Source organism: Hibiscus syriacus, unplaced genomic scaffold (assembly GCF_006381635.1).
Source record: "Hibiscus syriacus cultivar Baekdansim isolate YM2019G1 unplaced genomic scaffold, ASM638163v2 tig00110108_pilon, whole genome shotgun sequence".
Taxonomy (NCBI): Eukaryota; Viridiplantae; Streptophyta; class Magnoliopsida; order Malvales; family Malvaceae; genus Hibiscus; species Hibiscus syriacus.
Genome location: NW_024062592.1, coordinates 212838 through 236692, shown reverse-complemented (window position 1 = coordinate 236692; position 23855 = coordinate 212838). Strand labels below are relative to the sequence as shown.

The 23855-nt window shown below is 37.7% G+C and overlaps 4 protein-coding genes and 2 pseudogenes across 4 annotated transcripts; 3 read left to right on the top strand and 3 right to left on the bottom strand.

Moving 5' to 3' along the window:
- Nucleotides 1–2934: 2934 nt before the first annotated feature.
- LOC120214797 (auxin-responsive protein SAUR50-like) lies at nucleotides 2935–3591 on the top strand. The gene has a single exon (XM_039212604.1). It carries the CDS (start codon nucleotides 2985–2987, stop codon nucleotides 3300–3302), a length of 318 nt encoding a protein of 105 aa, XP_039068535.1. The 5' UTR covers nucleotides 2935–2984; the 3' UTR covers nucleotides 3303–3591.
- Nucleotides 3592–5829: 2238 nt separating this feature from the next.
- LOC120214754 lies at nucleotides 5830–14175 on the bottom strand (annotated as a pseudogene).
- Nucleotides 14176–16759: 2584 nt separating this feature from the next.
- Nucleotides 16760–19008, top strand: LOC120214794 (amidophosphoribosyltransferase, chloroplastic-like). Its single transcript, XM_039212601.1, has 2 exons — nucleotides 16760–16955; nucleotides 16998–19008. Exons 1-2 carry the CDS (start codon nucleotides 16849–16851, stop codon nucleotides 18631–18633), a joined length of 1743 nt encoding a protein of 580 aa, XP_039068532.1. The 5' UTR covers nucleotides 16760–16848; the 3' UTR covers nucleotides 18634–19008.
- LOC120214798 lies at nucleotides 18829–19274 on the bottom strand (annotated as a pseudogene).
- A 2703-nt stretch (nucleotides 19275–21977) lies between these two features.
- On the top strand, nucleotides 21978–22460 carry LOC120214796 (auxin-induced protein 15A-like). Its single transcript, XM_039212603.1, has one exon. The coding sequence runs from the start codon at nucleotides 22058–22060 to the stop codon at nucleotides 22295–22297; it is 240 nt and encodes a 79-aa protein (XP_039068534.1). The 5' UTR covers nucleotides 21978–22057; the 3' UTR covers nucleotides 22298–22460.
- A 47-nt stretch (nucleotides 22461–22507) lies between these two features.
- LOC120214795 (pathogenesis-related protein PR-1-like) lies at nucleotides 22508–23311 on the bottom strand. Its single transcript, XM_039212602.1, has 2 exons — nucleotides 22669–23311; nucleotides 22508–22518 (listed from the first exon to the last, which is right to left on the bottom strand). Exon 1 carries the CDS (start codon nucleotides 23294–23296, stop codon nucleotides 22673–22675), a length of 624 nt encoding a protein of 207 aa, XP_039068533.1. The 5' UTR covers nucleotides 23297–23311; the 3' UTR covers nucleotides 22508–22518; nucleotides 22669–22672.
- Nucleotides 23312–23855: the final 544 nt, after the last annotated feature.

Genomic DNA, 23855 nt, shown 5'->3' with positions numbered 1-23855 from the left:
TTTAACCTTGTATTAAGGCGCGATACTGTAGAAATGCCCTCACAACACAGTTTCGTGGCACCACACTAACATGGCCCTCACGTCCTAAACCAGAAACCCAATGTCTTTTCTTTTTTCCAACTATTAAAGAAGAAGAAAAACACTGTGCCTCTCCTGGTTCAACAGAGCACCGGTGAGCAGTGGTGGACCTTTCGTAATTGTTTTTCATACAGTTTCCCTTCAGAGAACATGCAGATGTGGCTGTCATAGATGGTGACTCGTGGGGTTTGATTTGATTGATGTTCTGTTCTTTGTTTTCGCCGTAAATCATGCAATTTAATCCCCCAAAAATTTCCTAATTGCCGATCCGTACTATGATGCGATTTGGTCTTTGCTTTCAGCTGATTAAGGCAAGATTTGGAATCAGTTGAGGAATTGACCTATATTGCATTCCAGTTGGCCTGAACGTTTTAATTTAGATTTTTGAATATTTTTAATTAAATCTAAAAAAAAATATAACGATATTTAATTTATTAATCGATTAATCTATATTAAATATTATAAAAGTTAATTATAAAATAATATTGCAAATTTAGTTTTCTTCAGTTATGATATCAAAATTTAAATATCTTACTTTCATTTAAAAAAGCTATCGCATTATTCTTAAACCATCCTATAATTGGTAAGTTTTTAATTTTTTTTCATTAAACCTCCTAATTTTTTTTAAAGAATAATTAAACCGTCAAAATTTTAAAAGTTCTTATTAATTTTTTTTCTTAAGGCTCTAAATTTTTTAATTAAACTGTCAAATTATATCATGAAGATCATCCATTATTACTATATGAGAAAAAACAAAAAGATATATGAAAACGACATGAAGGACATTGCCGTATAAATATTAAATCTAGGATTTCTTTTATTACTTAATGAGCCATAGAACATGGAGGATCTGTGTTTGTGAAATGGAACTAGGCCAGCCCTAGGAAGATATAAGTGGTGCATATTTGAAGGGCACCAACTACCTAAATAGGCTCTTATTTTGTTGGTGGACCACATGCAATTGAAAACACATCCGCCCTTGGGACCTTATGTCTAACACTGCTCTAACAAATAATCATATTCCAATTAACATTTAAATTAGCGGATGAGTTGATAGAAAAACTTAACCAAAACATTTTAAAGTTTAGGGAACTTTTGTGTAATTAATCCAAAAAAAGAAACATGATAACTTCTTTTTTTATTAATTTCATATTCACAAAGTGCGCCCATGCATTGTTAGTTTGCGCAATTTGCTGTTCGTTGATAGAATAAACTATGGAGTACTGGCATATTCATTTCAAACAGAGCATTATTTATTACTAAACAACTACAAGTTACAAGGTACTGTTGTCTTCTAGGTCAAGCATCTTTCTTTTCTTCATTTTTAATTGCATATATGTATATGTATATGTCATTGGCTCTGCAATAAACAATGCCATAAGCCCAGAAGTTGCAGATACAAAGAGAAAGAAAAGGGTTTTATTTTATCACCAAGTTGGCCTGACCTAGTTTGCATTTCTTCAGATGAAATATGATCAACTGAACTGACCACGTAAAAGAAAATTGCAACTGTGGTCAAAACCTGCAAATCCAGCAGTAAAAAACCACATGGGTTTCTGTTTCTTCTGCCCTTCAGACAAGAAATCACAAGACAAAGTAATCGCAAAGATCCAAATGTTCAAACCAACAGAACCTGTTGTATTTCCCAGTGAACTCATCATCGGTCCGTGAATTCAGGTAGGGGGGAGAGAGAGATTATAGGGTTTAGCAGATTAATTAAAGCTATATGCCGCGTATTTAAGATATCTTTTAGGTTTTAAAAGATGACACTTTTACTGTAATAAGATGCATGGGGCACATGTTGGGAAAAGTAGAAGGGACAGAGGATTTTCATTTTTGTTTGTCTGGTAAGAGAATCTAAGATTGATTTGAACAATGAAGTATTATTATTGATTTGAACAATGAAGTATTATTAACAGAGACCTAGGGGATTGGGATCCTAAACAAAACAGCATGCAAACGTTGAATGTTATGCTCTCTACTATTACTCTTCAGTATCTTTACTTACCTTATTTTCATTTGTTTATATGCTCCATTTTGGTATATATATATATTTATTTGATAAATGTTCAAGATATGGTAATTTAACCCCTCTTTTTCTTAAGAATTTGGTATTGATTTTTGTTTGATTTGATGCAAAAATAGTTTATAATATGGCTCGTTTGATATAAAAACGAGGATTTATTATAGATTAAGGACGATAATAGATCAAGTTGGGTCAGATTTATTAGTTGATCGAAACTCGATCCGACTATTATAATCCTCACCTGACACACAATCTGACTATTATAGTCCTCACTTGACACTCGATTCAAAATTAGGGAGAAAAACTCGACTCAAATATAAAAAATACCATTTTTATTTGGTAAAATAAGGACCTAATTAAAATATATATTGAGAGAAAATGATATTATAGCAACTATCATTAAATATAAATAAAAGTTATATTATTTCGGGTCGAGTTGAATTATATATTTTTACTCTAAACTCTACCAAATCAACCTCATGTCTTACAAAACTTGACTCGACCCAAACCCAAAATTCAAGAAAAAAGACGAAGAAAAGAAACTCATAAGATGAAATTGGATTGAAACCAATTGAATTGGAATCAATTTATTAGATGCAAATTAAATATAGTTATATGATTTAATATACTTGATGAAATAAGAAAATCAAGTAAGGGATCCAATATTTAATTTGACCCCACTTGTTGAATTAACCGAAATTCTGATTTTCTATTCAACTAGGGGATACAATATGATCCTGTAGCCTTGCCCTTGTCCTAGTACTGCCCCCACACTCTCACATGACTCGAACTTCATAAATAAACACCCCGGTCTTCTCCTTCTCAATCCTCCCACACTCCTCTATCTTCTCCCCTCCTTTCTGCTTCAAAGAACTCATCAATGGCGATCAGAAAATCATCCAAGCTCCCTCAGACCCCAGTTCTGAAGCAAATCCTCAAGCGATGCTCGAGTCTAGGCAAGAAGCACGGCGGCTACGACGAAGACGGACTCCCTCTCGACGTACCGAAAGGCCACTGCGCCGTTTACGTCGGCGAAAAAAGGAGCAGGTACATTGTGCCCATCTCGTTCTTGACTCACCCCGAGTTCCAGTGCTTGCTCCGACAAGCCGAGGAAGAGTTCGGGTTCGACCACGACATGGGTCTCACTATCCCTTGTGAAGAAGTCGTTTTTCGCTCTCTCACTTCCATGCTTAGATGAACAGCAACAAAAACAAACAATTGATTTGTTAGGTGAAGGGATGTGGGTTGTCTTTTGGAGAAGATGAAGATGGCTGAGAGAAGCATATGTAGCAGCATTGTATGGCGCTATGCTTTTCTTTTCCTTTTTTTTAAACATCGATTCTTCTGGGATTTTCTTTTTATTTTCTACTATTTTGAACCCATTAATCTGGGTTTTTCTTCTTCTTCTTCTTCTTCTTATGTGACTCTAACTTAGCCCAAGAACTATGAAGTTTTTTTCTTTCTTTTTTCTGGGTTTAATAAGCTGTACAAAGTATCCTCATTGTTAAGAAAATCAAATTTATTTAAGAGAGTCCTTTTATAATTTATTTAAGAGAGCCCTTTTATAATTTATTTTTATAATATTTTATTTGAATTATTTGATTGATATTATTAATATTAAAAACACTATTAAGTCGAATTCATGGACATGGGTCAGCGTTGGTTGAGGTTTTGGTTTATCTTAATTCCATTCGAGTATTATATTTCTTTATTCATCATTTGAATCGATTTAGGTTTAGAGATACTTCATTTGACATAAAATTTAATCTAATTTTTGAGATAAAAATTTGACCTGTTTGGACAATATATATAATTTTTATTTTATAAAATCATGACCTAATAGGAAAAAAATATAAGGAAATATTATTATAATTATTTTTATTTAAGAGGTAATTATATTATTATTTTGAGTTAAATCGGATATGATGTTTTTTCACACAAAATTCTAAGCTACTTTGTTTTAAAAAAATTATTTTCGTAATAATGTAATATATGTTAATACTCATATACTTTGAAAATGTAGCGATTCAAATCCAAAATCTCGGGAGAACAACAATACCTTTAACTATCGAGACCACTTAATAAATTTTGTTAAACAATTATTTATATAAAATCAGGCAAAATAGAAGTTCACGTAAAATATTCATCCACTCATAAATGAGAGCAAAACCTACGTTTAGTAAACATTGATATACATATAAAATTTTAAATATTAGATATAATATTTTGAGATATAAACTCTTCCATTATTATTATTATTATTTATTTATAAAGATTAAATTTAAAATATATATTTTTTAAATGAAGCAAAAGCTAAAGAGAAAATACATCAATGAAGCCTTAAAAAAGGAGGGCCATGAATGTTTTGTTGAAGGATGGAATCGAGCCCGTTCTGTAGGGTACTGAAGAGAGCCCAAGTCATCATGTCTGATAGTGGACTTTGCCATGAAGTCTGCTGCACGTTTTGCTTCTCGCTTGATTAGACTGAAGTTAACATGCCAAGATTGGCAGAATAAGGACGAAATCTTGCGAACTTGCCAAAAAGGAAAGCCCATCGAAGCATAGAACAAAAGATAATACGCTTCGCTGTTATCAGTTTGAACCAAGATACTCTCAAAACCTTGGGACCAAGCTAAGTGTAGACCATGACAAATACCCCAAAGCTCAGCATAGGGGACCGAAGAGAAGCCTAGATCCTTGTTGTAAGCCGAGATGAAGTGACCCAAGTGATCACTGAAAACACCACCTGCAGCCGCTTTTCCAGTGGACGTCGAGACACCTTCAATAACCTGTTGCATATATATAAGTTAGATTTATTTATACAATATAATTATTTTTTTTAGTTTTACACATATTTAAGACTGTTAGATGGGTAAAAATAGACGGTTGAGATTAATTTCTTATTTTTTAATGCAGTTAATTGTTAATATCTTCTCATTTTAATCTTAGTTGTCTAATTTTATCAATCTTAAATCCGTATAAAACTTAAAAAGTTATACATTGTGTAATTGAATCCTATCTCTATATATTAATATAGACGTAGAAAGTTTCATTCTTACAACAAACAAGGTACAATCAGCATGATCGGGACCATATTGATGGAAGCATTTGAGCCATATTTATTTATGTGAAACTGGTTTATTCCAATACATGGACCAGTGTTGAAACCAAAGGCCGTGTCTGATAATTAGCTGGTCCTCAATGTAATGCAATCTTTCTTCTTTCTAAATGTAGCCACGAAATGCCTACCCACATCCACACCATCATCTTCGATGTGTAATGCTTCTGCAACCTCCTCATCACCCATAACAATATATATATATATATTGAAGTAAATAAAATTAATAAATGAGATTAGAATTTTGTAAAAAATTTTCTATTTTTTTATCCGTAAAAGTTTAATTTTTAGCTGTATATCTTAATTATTAATTTTAATTAATTCGATGATCCTAAATCAATATTAAACAAAAGAAATTTATATAACTGGATGTTAAACTATTTCGGTAATTCTTCGATTGTATGACGTTTCCCCCCTCATTTATACACACTGGCTTCGAGACCTTTTTATGCCATTATCTTTGAACCGATATCAGTTTACTGATGGGTCGATATTTGAAAACGGGTCAATATACATCGAGGTCCCAGCTTGTCAACTATTTTGGTTTACAAAACAAAACAAAACATAGCAAGTGCACTCTCCTTCGACACCGTTGATGCTTATGAGACTACTTGCCAGCAGATCTTCTCGCTTTTCGCTCTGCAACCAGTTTCTCAAGCCTGCTAATTCGAGCTTCTAATCCTGGTATGTCGATCACATAGCAAGTGCTTAGCATTTCCTGAACTGGTTGTTCGGGGTTGTCCTCCTTTTCGTGTTCTGCCGTTCTTCCTGATTCTCTCATCAGGACTTCCTCCTGCACCATCTTTAGTTCCCTATGGTCCTTGTGTTAGTGTATGTAAATGCATGGCATATATGTTCACGTGCAGTGCATGATGGTTGTGCAGCTGAGTTTTGGTTCACTGCAACAGATCAAGTAGTTAGTTTGTTGTGGAGTTAGTTACATCAGTTATAGCTATAGTACTAGCTATAAATACTCCCCTTGAGAGTTGTAATACTCACGCTTGATATAATGAATTTCAGAAGATTCATTTCTCTCATTTGTTTTCTTTCTTGTTTACATAGATTAGACAATTGTTTATAATCTTTACATGGTATCAGTTGCCAAAACGGTCCTGCAGTTTCTGTTTGCCTCTTTTCTTGGAGGTTCTTGGAGGTTCTTGCCCTTCTTTGAAGATGGTGGACTTGCAACAAGCTGATGTTCAGTCTCCGGTGAATACCACAGTTACCTCAACGTCATATGGTTCTTCTGTCATATCCAGTGTACAACATATACCCAAACAGGATGTCATAAAGCTTACCGAGGCAACATACCTTCTTTGGAAGCATCAGGTGACCCTTATAATTGATGGCTATGGAATGTTGGCTTACATCTCTGGTGATAATTCTGCTCCATCTCAGTTTGTTACAAATGAGTCTGGGCAGCTTGAGGAAAATCCAGTGTATCTTGTGCATAGGCAACAAGACAAGTTGCTTGCTTCGTGGTTGTTGACAACGGTTAGCATGGAGGTTTTGCCACATCTTACAGGGCTCACGTCCTCTCGCACAATCTGGAATGCAGTTTCAAGATTGTTTGGAGTTCGTTCTAGTGCCAAGATTTCTTCTCTCAGGCACAGTTTGCACTCTCAGAGGAAAGCTGGCTTGACTGTGAGTGATTATTTAGCCAAGATCAAGACAATCTGTGATTTGTTGAATGCTGCAGGTTGTGTTGTACCTGAACAAGAACAAGTAAGTGTGATTCTTGCTGGATTGTCAATGGAATTCGAGTCCATTATTGCTATAGCATCTCGTGATGTAGTGTCACTAGATAATCTCACTGAAATGCTCTTGGATTGTGAGGCTAGGCAGAAAGCTTTTTTAAGCGATGGTATTGCTGCAAATATGGTTGTACAGCCGAAAGAAGAGAATGGGACAAGGTCTCAGGCTGCCACTGAAACAGATGGAACAGAAAAACAGTTTTATTCGGTGAAAGGACAACAGGGAAATCAGTAGGGAGGCTATCGTGGTAGAGGCAGAGGAAGATTTAACAACTCAAATAGACCACAATGTCAGTTGTGTGGAAAGGTTGGGCACATCGTTCAACGGTGTTATCGTCGCTTTGATCAAGATTTCACTGGAATTAGCAGTGAAGATCAGTCTGCTGAGCAGTGGAAGAAACCAGCTGAACAGATAGTTCCTGTGAATGGACATGCGTATAGTCACACGCTGCAATCTCCTGTCTTCTACCACTTTCCATCCAGCTCCATGCATGGTATGCCCTATGCTTTGACTCGTTTCCCTGGGGACTGTGGAACTCATCCTGCAAAAACAGAAGGACAAGAGTCATTTGTTCATACTGCACCTATAGCCTTTGTATCCACTGTGCCTAGTATGGCAGCAGTTTACAGTGCTCCAAACCACTCCAATGCTCTGTGGTATCCAGACACGGGTGCCACTCATCATGTATCAAATGATCTTGTACCGTTCAATTCAGGTATGACATACAAAGGTAACAACACTCTTCTAATGGGTAATGGTCAAGGAATTAAAATTGATCATATTGGTCAAGGCTCTCTGTCCTCTAGCCTCAGACCTCTAGTATTGCAAAATATGCTACATGCCCCACACATTAAGAAGAAATTGCTGTCAGTATCTCAATTCACTCGTGATAACAATGTGTTTATTGAATTTCATCCTTTTGAGTGCTTGGTGAAGGATGCACAGACTCGGAACATTCTGCTGAGAGGGAAGCTCACTCATGAAGGTTTATACCAGCTGCTACCGTATGAAGAGAAGAAATCATGTTGCATGGTGAATAATGTGTCCAAGGCCTCAAGTAGTTTGGAACTTTGGCATAGGCGCTTAGGACACTCCTGTGAGAAGACTGTCAAAGATGTTATGAAAATGTGTAATGTTTCTAGTAGTGAAAACAAATTGAACAATGTTTGTTCTGCATGTTTACAAGGCAAGGCTCACAAGCTACCTTTTTGTAATTCGTTGACTGAATACAAAGAAATTTTTCAGCTGGTTGTGTCAGATGTGTGGGGACATGCTCCTGTAGTTTCAACTGAAGGTTACGTATATTATGTATCATTTATTGATGTGTTCAGCAGACATACCTGGGTGTATCTAATCAGAAAGAAATCTGAAGTCAGCCAGTGTTTTCTTAATCTTGTAAAAATAGCAGAGGTTCAGTTTGGGAAGAAAATCAAAGCATTGCAGAGTGATGGTGGAGGTGAATATCAGGCACTGAAGAGTTGGTTTTTTACCAATGGTGTACAACATCAGATCTCCTGTCCCAGCACGTCAGAACAGAATGGGAAGGCTGAACGAAAACATCGCCACATTATTGAGATGGGACTAGCCATGTTAGCTCAAGCATCACTGCCGATAAAGTTATGGAGTCATGTTTTTACTATGGCAGTGTACATCATAAACAGGCTCCCATCTGAGATTATTTCAGGCAAGACCCCGTTTGAGGTTCTTTATCAGAAAGCTCCTGACTACTCGGGAATGAGAGTGTTTGGGTGTGCTTGTTTTCCCTTCTTGAGGCCGTTTAATCAAAATAAATTGGATTTTCGGTCAAGGCAGTGTGTGTTTCTTGGGCCCAGCACCTCACATCACGGATACAAATGTCTAGACAATGATGGCAGAGTCTTTGTGTCTCGACATGTGAGGTTTGACGAGCAAGTATTTCCTTTTGATAAGAATCAATGCAAGTGTCATAGACAAGATATTGTTACCACTGGACAGTTGCCTATAGTTTATAATAAGCGTGGAGCCATACCGCTTGGCAACCATAATAATGCGCATGGGGTTGGGGTCATTTGTAATGATGCACATGGAGCCACCTCGTCTTTTGCACCTGGTGATAATCTTGGGACCACACCGTTTGGAGCTATGCGAGATAATAATTATGACCATGAGACCACGTCGCTTGGAGGTATGCGAGATTTTGTGCATGAACATGGGGCCACACCGTTTGAATTAACAACGGTTCACAACAATACGCATAGTGGTGTGCAAAGTGCTCTTGAACGTGGTGCGCAGCCCACTTTTGTTGAGAATTTAACAAATGCAAGCATTGAAGATAATGGGAGACATGGTGTGGTCCACGAATTAAATAATGGGAGAAGTGGACATGGCATGTTCCAAGTGGAGGATACTGGTGCGACAAATAATAATGGGACTAGCCATTATTCACGTGAATTCAATGCTCTTGCACATGGGAGTAGTGGAAATGGAAATTCACGTGGGGTCCAATATAGTGTTGCGCCAAATTCAAATAATAATGGGAGTAGTGAAAATGAAAGCTCACGTGGAATCCAAGGAGGAAGTTGTGATGGTATGGCAAGTGGTGGTGGCTCACCTGTTGAATTAATTAATGATCTGAGTGGTGCACATGGGGAGCAAGGAGGAAATAATGTGAGTGTTGAAAGTATGCATGGTGCACGTGAAGAATTAAACAATGGTGATATGCGTGGTGCACATAGGGAGCAAGTTTCGGTCCTAGTAGAAAATTTGAATAATAATGGTAGTGCGGCCATTTTAAATAATAATGACAGTGATGCCAGCTCACATGGAGTCCAAGAAGAGATGGGTACAGTAGAAACGTGCGTTGAAGTTCAACCTGGAGTGGGGACTGATGTTCCACAACCAGTCTCCAATGTGCATCCCATGATGACCAGGAGCAAGCATGGAATATGGAAGCCAAAAGCTTATAACGTTGCAATTTCAGATCGAGAGCCAGCCAATATCAAAGAGGCATTGATGAGTCCTCTTTGGAAAGAAGCTGCACAAGCAGAGTATGATGCACTGGTGAGGAATGGCACATGGACACTAGTTCATCTTCCTAGAGATAGGAAGGCAGTAAACTGTAAATGGATTTTTAGAATAAAGCGAAATGCTGATGGCTCGATTTCAAGGTACAAAGCACGCTTGGTGGCGAAAGGTTTTCTTCAAAAACCAGGAATCGACTTTGATGAAGTCTTCAGCCCGGTGGTTAAGCCTGCAACGATCAGGGTAATCATTTCCTTGGCGTTGTCACGGGGGTGGAAGCTGAGACAAGTTGATGTCAACAATGCCTTCTTGAACGAGCTGCTCACTGAAGAGGTGTACATGACTCAACCACCAGGGTATGAGCAAGGCAATGGTGAGCTGGTATGTAAGCTACACAAGGCGATTTATGGGCTGAAACAAGCACCGAGGGCCTGGTTTGAGCGACTGAAGGCATACCTGGAATCTGAAGGTTTTTGCCTAGCCAAGTCGGATGCCTCTCTTTATGTTCGAAAGGCCTCGGATAGCTTGGTGTACTTACTGGTGTACGTTGATGATATCATCATAACAGGGGATAAAGAGATGGTTGTTCAAAGTGTTATAGACAGGATAAATGCTCAGTTTTCGTTGAAGGATCTTGGACCATTGAGTTTTTTCCTAGGAGTGGAAGTCAGTTATGAAGGTGATGGTGTTGTTTTGAGTCAACAAAAGTATATCCAAGACCTTTTACAGAAGCATGGTTTTGGTGAGGTGAAGAGTCTTCCCACCCCTATGGTCTCTAACATCAAGCTGTCTTCCAAGGAAGGAACACCACTTGAAGATGTTGCACGATACAGAAGCATTGTAGGTGCCCTGCAGTACATCGTGATCACTCAACCTGATGTGGCATTTGCTGTGAACAGGGTGTGTCAATTCATGCAAGCCCCACTGGATGTTCATTTTTTGGCAGTCAAGCGAATACTTCGTTACCTACAAGGTACTGTTGACTTTGGACTGCGTTTTACACCCTCCTCGAGAATGGCTTTGACTGGTTTTGCATATGCGAATTGGGGTTCTGATGTTGATGATAGACGGTCAACCTCAGGGTTCTGTATATATTTTTGTGGGAACCTGGTCTCGTGGAGCTCTAGAAAGAAACAGGTTGTTGCACGTTCAACTGCTGAGGCTGAATACATAAGTGTGGCTTGTGCAGGTGCTGAGATGGTGTGGCTTCGATCGTTGTTGGGGGAATTGCATGTAGTTTCACATGGCAATGCCACATTGTGGTGTGATAATACAAGTGCAGTTGCAGTTTGTGCTAATCCTGTACTGCATTCCAAGTTCAAACACGTTGAGTTAGATCTGTTTTTTGTTCGAGAAATGGTGGCTATGGGACAACTACAAGTGCATGAAGTTCCTGCAATTGAGCAGGTTGCTGATGTGTTGACCAAGCCTTTATCAGCACCTCTGTTTCTCAAACACAGACAACGATTGCTGGTGGTGCAGCTTAAGAGCAGATCAGTTTGAGCTTGAAGAAGGATTGAAGTTGAAGATTGCAAGGGGAATGTTAGTGTAAATGAACTTTCATTTCATTTTGGGTTTGAATGAGCATTGATCATGTTTGTGCTTCTTGAGCTTGAAGAAGATTTGAAGTTGAAGATTGCAAGGGGAATGTTAGTGTATGTAAATGCATGGCATATATGTTCACGTGCAGTGCATGATGGTTGTGCAGCTGAGTTTTGGTTCACTGCAACAGATCAAGTAGTTAGTTTGTTGTGGAGTTAGTTACATCAGTTATAGCTATAGTACTAGCTATAAATACTCCCCTTAAGAGTTGTAATACTCACGCTTGATATAATGAATTTCAGAAGATTCATTTCTCTCATTTGTTTTCTTTCTTGTTTACATAGATTAGACAATTGTTTATAATCTTTACACCTTGTAGGGACCTTCAAAAGTTTCCCCTAATCTGAGAACGGATTCGTCCTCAACCACCTTTTCTACCAACGTTGCTAATGGCTCCAAGTATTTAACAACCTTGTTATCTGCATTTGTCGATGAAAGACCTTGGGAATGGCCTGATGGGTTTCCATCATTGTCGGAGTCTTTAGTTACAATAATGCGTCGCTTCTTGCAGGATCTTATTATTTCTGCAATTGTTGGGTCATAATCCTCGGTAGAATCCTCTGCTTCCTTTCCTTTAGAGATACGCTCAAGACCGATAGGGTCCAAGGAACTGCATTCGTTCTTTCTTTCTATGGTGCATGGTGACTCTTTTGCACTCGCTGAAGGTAAAACATGCGAGGCGACATCGCTGCTGGCTTCCTCCTTGTCTTTCATAACTGATGCTGGATTTTGGGAGCTTCCGAAAGTGGATCTAGAAGAGGCAGACACAGGGGTATCTTTCTTCATTCCTTTAGATTTCTCTGCAGACTTTTTCATGCGTTTTTTGCTCAAACTGGGAGAAGCAGAATCAATGCCGTCTTTCTTCTTTCTTTTCAAAGTTCGTGCTAATTCTTTTGAGCTTCCTGACGGAACATCGGGAGAAGCAGAATTGCCGTAGTCTCTCTTCTGAGCTTGCCAACTGAACATTGGGAGAAAAAGATTCTTTCCTGCCCTTTTTGTTTCCTTTTGGATTCTTCACTGATTTCTTAGAGTACTTCCTACAAGAAGTAGAAGAAGTCGATTTGTTGTTGCACATTTTCTTTTCTTCCAAAATCTGGGATACATTCTTTGATTTCTTAGTCTCGATGACATTGTCTTGTTGTTTCTTTGAGCTCTTCAAGGTGCAATTAGGTGAAACAGATGGATCATTAGCTCCCCTCTTTCCAAGGAAACTCTATTTTCTGATGAAAGCCAGAGCAACCCGAAGAACTTTCCGCTTGCTTCTTTCCTTTGGCGATTTCTTCAAACCCTTGGCTGTGCCTTTGCTCTCGAACACTGAATCCTTCCACCACTTCAGGTACCGTGCTGTAACACCAGCTTTATAGAACCGAGATGGAATGTATAATTTTACTCCAGTCAGTGATTCACAGTAATTGAGCCACGCAATCTCAAGAGTCTGATTTTTCGATTGAGGAACACAACCTGGGATATCCTGATCCATTCCAAATTGCCTTGCAACTCGATGCGAAAGGTACTGTTCTATGCAATCAACTCCCACTAGCTCACAAGCCTTCAAGCACCGGGCAAAGGACTCTAGTTCTTTATCGAGTCGTGCAGTGATCCATATACAAACTTCATTCTCTCTATAAAACTTAGGTTGTTTCCAGTTATCGACCTGCATAGTATAAGGACGCCATTCGAAACTTCCACCAGCCGACTCTAGAGCTAACCTCACATTCTCAACCTTGCAACTCACATCATGCCATTGAACCAGCCTCGGCTCACCTTTTGCTATCGGATTCGGCGACCAAAGAGTAAGCATAAACACCTCTTCTTTCCCCATTTTAGTCGAAGTAGTGATAGCATCTTTCAACAAACACAAGTCTCTATAAATACTAGCAAGCACAGTAGGTGCTAAAGCAAGCCTTGTCCCTCTAGCTAAATGAACTGCAATGGAGAAAACATGTTCTCTAATCGTTTCATAGGCATTGGTGAAAACATACCTCGAAAGCCAAAAGGCGAGGAAAGCTTCGTGCTCGAATTTTCTGCCATTGTCCATGAATCTCTGCATCCACAAACTCGGGCAGGCCTTTTTAGCTTTGCTTCTCAGGATTTCGATCCGAGCACTCTTTAAACTCTCGTCGATTTCCTTAGATTCTTCGGTATCGAGCTCGGCGAAAACAGGGGAACCCAAAACAGAAACCCCCCCCCCCCCCGAGAATCATGACATCTTCGAGTGTAACACTGGTTTCGCCCCAAGAGAAAACGAAACTCTTAGTTTCAAAACACCATTTCTCAGCTAACCCAATAACTAAATCAATGTTTCGCTTAATCTGGTAAGTGGAGTTCAAGATGGCATCCAAGATTCCAGCTTTCTTCCAAGTAGATTCATGCAAAACCCTCATTTTGTCAACCCAAATGGACCAGCTACTTGCCCTGCATCTCCACCCATGGAAACCGATACTCAAAGGCAGATATTTGGGTTTAAAAGAAGATTGTTCGAGAGACAGGCTTGGGAAGTGGGGTTTCGAGGGAACTGAAAATGGGTTTGAGGAAACAAGCTGTTTTTGAACAGGGGTTAAGGGTTTCGCAACCTGGTGCAACCATGACCTCTTCTCTTACTTCAACCAAGCTGGTTTCGGGTCCTTGCATGGCTGAATTTTGGACAGGGTATTCTGTTCGAACAAAAAAATGGTGCATCACTCCAGGTGTTCGAAATATTTTTATTAAAAAAACTCAGGTGGATAAACTTTTTTTTAAAGGATTTTTTACCACGGTATCACTTTGCCTTGATTTATTTGTAGATTTGGGCGACAGACGGATGGAATAACCCAAGCTCTTATACGAGAGGGGACACGACACGACATGTTTCACTCTTGAGGTTTAATCTCGTGCAGTTGTTACCATTTTTAAAATGTTTGTGGAAGTTTGCGTTTAAACGACAACGTTTCAGCTCCTTTTTCTCGCTATAAATTTGGCGTCGACGTTGCTAACGTTGAAACCGGTCAAATTGTCGAGATATTGTTGTTAGAAAAAAAAAATTATGAGATAAGGTACATTAGAGATTATTTTTTTATTTAGAGTGAAATCTACAGTAACAACATAAAGATTTTATGATTGTATGGCGTCTTCAGGTCAAATGTAAAGATTCTAAGAGTGCACGACGTCTTAAGGTCAATAGATAAAATTCTAGGAATACACGACATCTTCAAACCATACACAAACAAATAGGTAGACAACGTGCACTCTTAGAGTTTTTACGTTTGGCCTGAAGACGCAAAGTAATCATAAAGTCTTTATATTGTTACTGTAGATTTCACCGTAGATGAAAAAATAATTCTGGATGTGGCTTATATTGAGATTTCCCCACCCCACAACAATATCTCATCCATTTTCCTGTTGAAATCTTAAAATCGTTTTTTTTTTAAAATCACCAATTCTATTCAAAATAAGAAATATCCTAAATTACAGTAAATATTATCATAATCGTAATTAAGCATATAATTAAAATAATTTTCTATAATTATTGAAATAAAATAAACATCTTAAGATCACATAAGGACCATATAAGAAAATATTAAAATCTAACAAAAAACACTCAAATAAAGATAAATACAAACAAATCTGATCGAATCAACAAACAAACCACAAAAGAGAATCAAACTACTAAAAGACCATCGACAAATCGCAAATCAGACTCGAGCGATGTGAAAAGCTATCCACGAAAACATAACGAGTATCCAAATCCAATATGAGGGTTCAAAGTAAGAGATATCAACAATATAACAAATAAATACAATTTTGATTTGTCGTAGTGATGTCAAATCAACCCTTAGAAAAAGATAATTGAAAACAAATGACCAAACAATAGAAAAAAATGCCAGATGAAAACGTGTATACATACAGACTTATTGAAAATAAAAAACAAAACAAAATAAAAATATAATATAAGAAAATAAAAAGTCAATAAAAAATACCGAAAATCGACAACTAACATTAAAATTAATGTCACCGAATAAAAAAAAAGATAACGATTTATTAATAAGAGAAAACTAATTTGAATGACTAGTTAACCAAGAAAAGAAATAATTTAGAAAATGAGAATATCAATATTAGAAAATGAGATAATTTAGAAAATAATCAACCTTTCTTAATAACTGGATGAAATTGTATCTGTTTTCTTAATATAATTAAATTTAACATTTGTTTTAGGAAGAGATAATTTAGAAAATGAGAATATCTTGTAACTTGACAGAGAAATTCTAAAATATCAATATTTTTCTTTATTTTTTATTGATATTTTATGGGGAAGGGAAGGAAGAAGAAAAGAATGATGAAACTCTCTTTCAAACTTATCTTTACATGATATTCTTAACTAATGTTTGGATGAGAATCAATTTTTTTATTGATTCGCATTTATGGTAAAATTATTGTTTTATCTCTCAACTTTTAAAAAGTTGTAATTTAGTTCAAGATTTAATTTCGACACTCTTTTATTGAAAATAAAGTATCTTAACTCTCTTAGTTCAATACTATTTATTATTATAATAATAATTTGATAAGTGATATTTAATAATATCATATTTGGACACGAATCAAACGACCTCAATGGTAAAATAATTGTTGTTAATAATTTGATAAGTGATATTTAATAATATCATATTTGGTAATTTTTATTTTTTTAAATATTATATTATATAATTCGGCAAGAAGCTAAAATTTGACAACAAAATTTGATTTATCATTTTAACATGCCAAATATGAAAGGAAAACAAAAGGGAAACAAATTTATTGTACAAAAGAAGAAGAAGAACGAATGTCAAATTGTACATAAAGTCCTTATATTATATATTTTGACGAATTTGATCATTCAATAATTCGATCATTTTTTCTTCGAATTCTAAATTCTGCATTTTCATCCTTGAAGCCTACCTTTTCAGTTAATTTCAAATAATTTAACGTGTATTATTTTTTAAACGTATGGTGGTGATCTAGTATATAAATGTTTTATTTGAAAAAAATAAAAGATAGAAAATATGAGGACCTTTTTTGCTATTATTCCTAAATAAAAATATAAGGACTAAATTTGAAATATATGAAGAGTATAGGTATTTTTCGCATATTTTAACCACTTTTAATGGATTGAGAATCTTCACTCGCACTGAGTCTGGTTCTCTCCTTTTTGAAGTCAAAAACCTAGAGAGAGAAAACAGGGTCTGCATTTTTAAAACCATATTCCTCAGTTGCGTTTTACTTCCACTCATCTCCTAGAACTGCACAGCAAGCATCCATGGCAGCCTCCGCCAACATCTCTCCTTTGTCTTCTTCATCGGCACTATCAAAATCCGTATCCAGAAGCCCCTCCTTTTATCTAAACAAACCTAAAAAAACTCCCTTTTATATCTTCCCAAAAACCCTTACAAAACGCTCTTCTTTCCCTTTCAAACCCGTTTCCCATCTACAGAAACCTCCGTTTGCCATCTGCTCTAAAAACCCCACCTCTGACTTCTTTTCGACGAACAAAACAGACCCGGAGGAGAATTTTGTGCTTTCTTATAGTGATGATGGCGAAAAGCTCCGTGAAGAGTGTGGTGTCGTGGGCATATTTGGTGATCCTGAAGCCTCACGGCTATGCTATTTGGCCCTTCATGCGCTTCAGCATCGTGGACAGGAAGGTGCAGGTATTGTAGCGGTGAATAATAATGTTCTTCAATCTATCACCGGTGTTGGTTTAGTTTCTGATGTGTTTAATGAGTCTAAGCTTAGTCAATTGCCTGGTGAAATGGCTATTGGACACGTGAGATATTCGACTGCTGGTTCTTCTATGTTGAAAAATGTGCAGCCTTTTGTTGCTGGTTACAGGTTTGGGTCTGTTGGGGTTGCACACAATGGGAATTTGGTGAACTACAGAGCTTTGAGACATATGCTTGAAGATAATGGTTCGATTTTTAATACTAGTTCTGACACTGAGGTTGTGCTTCACTTGATTGCTATTTCGAAGGCCAGGCCTTTCTTTTTGAGGATTGTTGATGCTTGCGAGAAGCTTGAAGGGGCTTATTCGATGGTGTTTGTGACAGAGGATAAACTTGTTGCGGTCCGTGACCCCCATGGATTTAGGCCTTTGGTTATGGGAAGGAGAAGTAATGGTGCTGTTGTGTTTGCTTCAGAGACTTGTGCTCTTGATTTGATTGAGGCAACATATGAGAGGGAGGTGAATCCTGGTGAAGTTCTGGTGGTGGATAAGAAGGATGGGGTTCAATCACTTTGCTTGCTGCATCACCCTGAACCAAAACAATGCATTTTTGAGCATATCTACTTTGCTTTGCCTAACTCTGTTGTCTTTGGAAGGTCCGTTTATGAGTCACGACATGCTTTTGGAGAAATACTTGCGACCGAGGCTCCAGTTGATTGTGATGTTGTGATTGCTGTGCCAGATTCCGGAGTGGTGGCTGCTCTTGGTTATGCAGCCAAAGCAGGGGTGCCATTTCAGCAAGGGCTGATCAGGTCACACTATGTCGGAAGAACTTTCATCGAGCCTTCGCAGAAGATTAGGGACTTTGGTGTTAAGCTTAAGCTTTCACCGGTTCGTGGTTTGCTGGAAGGTAAAAGAGTTGTGGTTGTCGATGACTCGATTGTGAGAGGAACCACATCATCAAAAATTGTTAGGTTGCTCAAGGAAGCAGGGGCTAAAGAAGTTCACATGAGGATTGCAAGCCCACCGATTATCGCCTCTTGCTATTACGGAGTGGACACACCGAGCTCAGAGGAGTTGATATCGAATCAAATGAGTGTGGAGGAGATTCGAGAGTTTATCGGATGCGATTCACTTGCTTTTCTTCCAATCGATAGTTTGAAGAAGATGTTGACTAGTGATTCTCAAACTTTCTGCTATGCTTGCTTCTCCGGGAAGTACCCAGTCATGCCAAGGGAGGTTAAAGTGAAAAAAGTTGGTGATTTCTTGGACGATGGATTGAATGGACCTATGGATTCCATTGATGGAGGATGGGTTAAAGGTCCAACAAATGTCAATATCGAGAAAGAAATCGATCCAGTTTATCAACGGAGCAAGATTTAGCATTGTTTCAATCTTTTATGCGTGGTCAGTGATAGATAGTTTTGGTTTCTTTGCTGTTAACAATCTAAAGCCTATACAGTTTTGATTTCTTTGCTGATGAACAACCCAAAGCTTATACAATCATTTATGTCCTCATTTATGTTTGATTCAGTATGTTTCAATAATGAAAAGGGAACTATTTACAATGAAGTAAGCTTTTTTTTTTTTTATGTACAATATCTGTTAGTTGGCTCCTGTTATGATCAATTCAAGTGAGAAATAACATCCAAGAATTCATCTTCATTGCAAGGAATTGTAACACCTCCCATCGGATGATCGAACCCGAACTCTTCTTCGGCTTTGCTTAACAAACCTTGAAACAAAGGTTGATTCAAGTAGGATAGAGGAATCAAAAATCTCTTCTTTTGGGATTCCCCAACATAAACAGGAAAGAAGCCCTTTGGTACATCCAAAGATGCTGAACATCTTTTTGCTTGTTGTTAGAGCAGATTCGAGGAGGATATGCTTAGCCGCACGAGGAAGACAAATTGCCATTGCTTTTCCTTTATGTTTTTCTCTGAGAGAATAGAGAATGTGAAGAAAGCTTTGAATTTGTAATACACAAACTGGATTTGGCTGTGGCTCGTCATCAAAACATATATATAGAAGGATTATATGCGAAAGTCCTTTTAAAATCTTTGAGTGAGCGGCTGTGAAACAATGGGTTAGGACATTGCTGGAGAGGGTGTCACATGGTCTTGTCTTCCAATACTTCCACAAATATTAAGGCTTGAAAACCATACTGTTGCATGTTGACAGAACAATGTGGCCTACAACTTATAAAATAAGTTGATAAATAAAAATCCTGAAGTGTGGTAATGTGTGGCACTGCTTTGGCTTAAGAGTTCTCACATGGCTCTGTCTTCTTACTATTCTATAAGATTAAGGGCTAAAATCATACTGGAGTCTGTTTGTTGACAAAACAATGTGCCCTACAATTAGAAAGGACTGGTTGGATACATGGATTTAGATGGAAAGTAAATGGATAGAATTAGATATGGATATAGATGCAGAAGTAATATACCGACATGCTTGCGAGCCACTGATGGATTTTTTTAATGCAAAGGAGACCTTAAAGGCTGCAGATATTAGATTTGTTGAATGTTGTTTCTTAAGAGTGATTTCATAAACCAATATTTCGTAGTGCTAAATTTTGGAAAATTGGAAGTTGGGTGCCTAAGATTTCAGATGCAATTCTCTTATCTTGGCCAGGACATGCTTTAGAAATGAAGCAAATGTATACAAGCATAGTGTTGGATGCAATAGGGGATTTTCCAGATTAGCCGTATAAGGGAAAAATGAAAGAGAAATTATAGGATAATCCGTACAATTGGAATATAAATATCAAAGATATGTAGAAGAAGATAAGGTAATCAATCTAAGTTAATTAAACAGTATCATCTGCAATTTACCTTGGTCCTAGTATTATCTGTACAGTGGGAATGATCACCCTTTCTACTGACATATGTAGAGGAAATGATAAATCATATGAAGAAATTTTGGAACAAGGTGATTCATTTACGGTTAAATTAAAGATGAAAATAGAAAAAATGAGGAGACCATAGGAAGTTATGAAAAGAAGTAAATTCCAATTGAATGATGCGTTTACAACCATTTTCCATACTGTTTAATAGAAGTAACAGTATCCACCATCTCTAGTTTTCCATTTAGAAGACTTATATCTGCTCCACAAGGCAAAAAGGATGGGAAAAAGTGTTTACATAGAATTATATGTTTGCTTTACAAAATTGTGTTAGCTGGTTTGTGCTAATTCTCTCACAATCAATTCAAGCGAGAGGTAACATCGAGAAAGGTGTCTTCGTTGCAGGGAATTGTGAGACCGCCAGTGGGATGAGTATATCCAAACCTTCTTCTGAAATGCCTAACAAATCTTGAAACGAAGGCTAGTTCAAGAATGACACCGGTATCACAAATCTCTTCTGGTTCTCACCAACATAAACTGCAAAGTAAACTTTGGGAACTTTCTTAGAGCTAACGATATGAGGCAGGCGGATAGCCATTGATGTTTTCGATGGATGTATAAAAGGGAAGACGGGGAAGATCTCAGAGAACTAGAAAAGAAAAGGTAAATGATCTTAAGTACTTGAGAATGTGAAGGTAGGAGTTGCCAATGAACTTATTCTTACTTGTATATATAGATGTAAGGGTCACAAGGAAATGTTGAACCATCAAGTAGGGAATGTGGAATGAGTGGTGAAGGGACAATTTCTGGGGTCTGATCAGTAATGAGAAAGGCATAGTTTCATGAGATCACATGGTTTTGTCTTCCTATTCATTATCAGGATCAAAGACTAGCTTGCCTACCCTTTCTGGCAAAACAAACCGACTGAGGAACCACTCAAATATGGATGATTTGGATCCTTGTAAAACTTCTTCACAGTTTGAAGAGCTACACTACTTCACCATTATTGATATAGGCAACATTAGAGACAAACAATGACAACAAACATGTAAGATGGGTGACCTTGACATCCTATTGCAGTCTGACTTTAATGAAATAAAATGGAATAGAAAAGTGAAAACTTTATATTAAAAGTTGATTGTATTAGGGGGTGGATCTTCTTAAACAAACCCTTCTGAAGAGCACATGAAGTGTGTCCAACAGGCTGCAAGTTTGCAACTAGTCGTTACCGTAACCCAATTGTTTACATTTTGTCCAGTTTGTTGTCTATGCTGTGCTGCAATCAACTTTCTTGGAAACTTTCTTGGAGCTCAAGAACGAGGATGGCGGATAGCCATTGTTGTTTTTGATGGATGTTTGCTTCTGAAAAGGAAGGCAGAGAAGATCTCAGAGAACTTGGAAAGCGAAGGTAAAAGATCTTTAGTACTTGAGAATGATGTGAAGGTAGGTGTTTCCAATGAACTTGTTCTTACTTGTATATATAGATGTATAGGGTACACAAGAAATCATATTAATCTATTATTTAGTGGGAGATGCGGAATGAGTGGTGAAGGGTAATTGCTCTGGTCTGATCAGTACTGAGAAAGGCACGATTTCATGAGGATCACATGGTGTTGTCTTCCAATTCATTATCAAGAATTGAAACTTGAAAGAATAGTTTGCCTACCCTTTCTGGTAGTCCAAGGACACACTCGAATATGGCAGACTGAGGCGATAATGAATTGGACGACAACTCCATGTGATCCCAGAAATTGCCCCTTCACCACTCATTCCACATCTCCAGCCTAATAATGGATGAACATGATTTCTGCTCTATCCTATGCATCTATATATACAAGCAAGAATAAGCTCATTGGAAACACCCACCTTCACATTCTCAACTACTTAAGATCCTTAACTTTGCTTTTCGAGTTCTCTAAGATTTTCCCCGTCTTCCCTTTTATACATCCACTGAAAATAATAATGGCTATCCGCCTGCCTCATACCGTGAGCTCTAAGAAAGTTCCCAAGGGTTACTTTGCAGTTTATGTTGGAGAAAGCCAGAAGAGGTTTGTGATACCAGTGTCATTCTTGAACCAGCCTTTGTTTCAAGATTTACTTGGCATGTCAGAAGAAGAGTTCGGATATACTCATCCTATTGGCGGTCTCACAATACCCTGCAACGAAGACCTCTTTGTTGATGTTACCTCTCGCTTGAATTGATTGTGAGAGAATTAAGAAAAATCAACCTATTTTGTAAAGCAAACATCTAACACAATGTAAACTCTTTCTTTCCCGTCCTTTTTTTCCCTTGGGGAGCATATATAAGTCTTCCTAAGTGAAAAATTAGAGATGGTGGTTACTGTAAGTTCTACAAGTATGGAAAATGACTGCAAACACATCGTTCAATTGAAATTTATATATGTCCAGGTCCCATATTATATCTATGTCCACAACTCGAGTACATATTAAATACACTTCTATAATGTTCACATATATGAATATATGATTTAGATCATATATCTCTAATGAGTACCTCATTATACTTGTTAAGTTCACTAGTTAAGGTACCCTTTGGTATTACAGTACTCCACCATATCAATATGGCTTTTCGCCAATATAGTTACCCAGGGGATCATAATTACAAGTCATGAACACATCTCCGCTGTCACAAACCACTCGAGCACACCCGATTCTTTTGGTATTTTTCCAAACAATTTGAGTGTAGTGGCCGCACATCTGTCCCTCCTGGCACGAGTTAGTCACGTAGTCATAATATTTTTCTTCCTCGGACCATGCACGCACTGCATCATTCGGTCTCCACGTTGAGCCACTACCCCAATATATGTTCTCTCCCAGCTTGAAGTCACCTTCTGGAAATGAATGTTGTAGTTTGCAGTCTGCTTTTCTTTGGGACGCCCACCATCGGGCATATTTCTCGAGCTGGAAATCCCAGAACAAGAGTGGCTCCCATTTGGTTGCCCTCACCAAGTTGTGAGCGAATAGGAACTCGAGTGACTCGCCAATACAACCCCAACAGAGTTGCTTGGAGACTTTGTATATTGTTCCGTTGTCGAGTGCTTTGGTTTGAGTTCCAAGAAGAGGAACCGTGAGACTGCATGATAGAATGAAGAAAAAGAGCAGGAAGTTTCGTTTCATTCTCTCTTGGCCAGTTATGTGGTTTGGCTCTGATTTTGAAGGATCAGTTCTTTTTATAGGCATTTATATATATATATATATATGATTGAAGTTTGTCTCGTGAACTTGGGGAAAGTTTAGCCCGTGAACTCTGTATTGTTTGTATTAGGAGACAGTGTCCCCATCTAGTTTACACGCGTATCAAACTTAATTTAATTTTTTGTAGTTATGGGTCCATTTTCTCTGTAGAAGAAATTTATATATTCAAATGGACAGTTCAAAATATGCAAAGAACTCAACAAACATACCACTAGAAATGTGAACTATATATATATATAGCGACTCATACCAGAAATCCGGTGAGCTGTAAGGCTTAATATTGTCATTCTCCCCCATGGAACTGTTTGATTGCAGCACGGCATGGACAACAATCAGGATAAAATGCAAACAGTTGGGTTCAGATGAGGACTAGTCTTATAGCCTGTATGATACACTTCAGGTGCCCTTCACAAGGTTTGTCTTACAAGCTAGTCATGGAAAGAATACATGACTAACTTGATAATAGGAGGTCAGGGTCACCCACGTTACATGTTTCCTGCCATAGCGTGACAAATATATGTCTCTAAAGTAGCTTCTTACATAA